Raw genomic sequence first — 1,423 nt, forward strand, 5'->3', positions numbered from 1 at the left:
CCCAGCCCCCCGGCTGCAGCCGCGACGCCCAGCCTGACCGTGCCCTCCGGTGCCGTTGGCAGGACAGCCCCTGCGCGGGCTCTGGGCCACCCCCCGCGACCCGCACAGCCTGTGGGTGCAGTGGGAGGCGCCCGCAGCCCCGACCAGCGGCTACGTGCTCGAGTGGCGCAGCGTGCCCCCCACGGAGCCCGGCGGCCGTCCCGGCTGGCAGCTGGAGCGCAACCACAGCGTGACCGGGGCCCTGATCCGAGGTGAGTGGCGGGGTGGGGCTGGTCCCAGCCACGGCTCCAAGCTCGAGCTCTGGGCCTGAGCTGCTGGGGCTCCTTTTTCTGCCCTCTGTTCCCCACCCACCTGCCCCACGGGGCTGCAGGGCCTGCTGTGCGCTCGCAGGGCTCCTGCCCTGATGTCCGCCCCTCAGTGCCGCGGCAGGTCCCAGGCGCACGGTGGGGCGGACGCATGCTGAGCCAGGCGCAAGCGACTGTGGTGCTGGGCACACCGGCTGTCACTGCTGGGGGCGGGTGGGGAAGAGGCCTGGACAGCAATGCCCTGCCACGTGAACGGCCCCCGCTGTCCCTTTCCCTCGTAGATGGCATTGAGCCCTTCCGGCGGTACAACATCTCTGTGTACCCTCTGTACGCAGACGCCATGGGCATGCTGCGACACACAGTCACCTACTCCCAGCAGAAGGGTATGTATCCTGCCACGGCTCCCGTCCCAAGTGGCCCTGCCAGCTCAGGGTTCATACCAGGCACCATGGCCTGGATGCAGCCACTTCTGGGGTGGAGCCTGCAACCCCTCATTCAGCAGGCAGAAAGTTAAATCCAACTGAACAGCAGAACTGGCAGCCCCAGGGCCTCACCCAGTGGTAGGGCAGGTGCTGAAGAGCAAAGGCACGGGGGCCAGCTGGAGGCAGCACTGAACTGGGAAGGGGCCTGGGCTCCAGCACCCTTCAGGACTTCGTGCTCCTCCCCACCGTCCTGTCAGCCCTTGCCTGGCGTCTACATGGGGCAGCCTGGGGGGAGCCTCTGACTGCCGCTGACCTTGACTGTGCCTGTCCCCCCACTCCAGCTCCCTCGAGCACCCCAAAACTGCACCTTAGGAGCATCAGCAAGTACCAGGCTGAGCTCAGCTGGCAGCCGGTGCCCACGGAGCTGCAGAATGGCTTCATCACCAATTACACCATCTTCTGGGCCAGCACCTCTGCCAACATGTCCAGTAAGTCCTGCCCGCCCCAGCCCCAGCTCCGGCACTGCCGACTTCCAGCCCCCACTCAGCAGCACTGGGCCACGCACCCATCTGCCCAGTCAGCCGATGTCTTTAGCCCTAGCCATTGTCTCGTGGCCGAGGCGCGTGGCAGCACGGAGTTCAGAAACTCAAGGGCAGAGGAAGACAGCAGGGTCTCCGCTGGACTGTGGCTGGAGCA

At 66.9% G+C, this 1,423-nt stretch overlaps 1 protein-coding gene across 3 annotated transcripts in view; it reads left to right on the plus strand.

Annotated features, from left to right (window-relative positions):
- CSF3R (colony stimulating factor 3 receptor) overlaps nucleotides 1-1,423 on the plus strand; it is a 14,733-nt gene that overhangs the window by 6,004 nt on the left and 7,306 nt on the right. For 2 of the 3 annotated variants that reach the window (XM_019512551.1, XM_019512552.1), the window contains exons 10-12: nucleotides 63-251; nucleotides 587-688; nucleotides 1,069-1,215. In XM_019512551.1, coding sequence (XP_019368096.1) covers nucleotides 63-251; nucleotides 587-688; nucleotides 1,069-1,215 — 438 coding nt within the window. The remainder of the gene's footprint in view (nucleotides 1-62; nucleotides 252-586; nucleotides 689-1,068; nucleotides 1,216-1,423) is intronic. The other variant, XM_019512553.1, reaches the window with a different exon arrangement.

Source organism: Gavialis gangeticus, unplaced genomic scaffold (assembly GCF_001723915.1).
Source record: "Gavialis gangeticus isolate Ggan-Ray unplaced genomic scaffold, GavGan_comp1, whole genome shotgun sequence".
In the NCBI taxonomy this organism is placed as follows: Eukaryota; Metazoa; Chordata; order Crocodylia; family Gavialidae; genus Gavialis; species Gavialis gangeticus.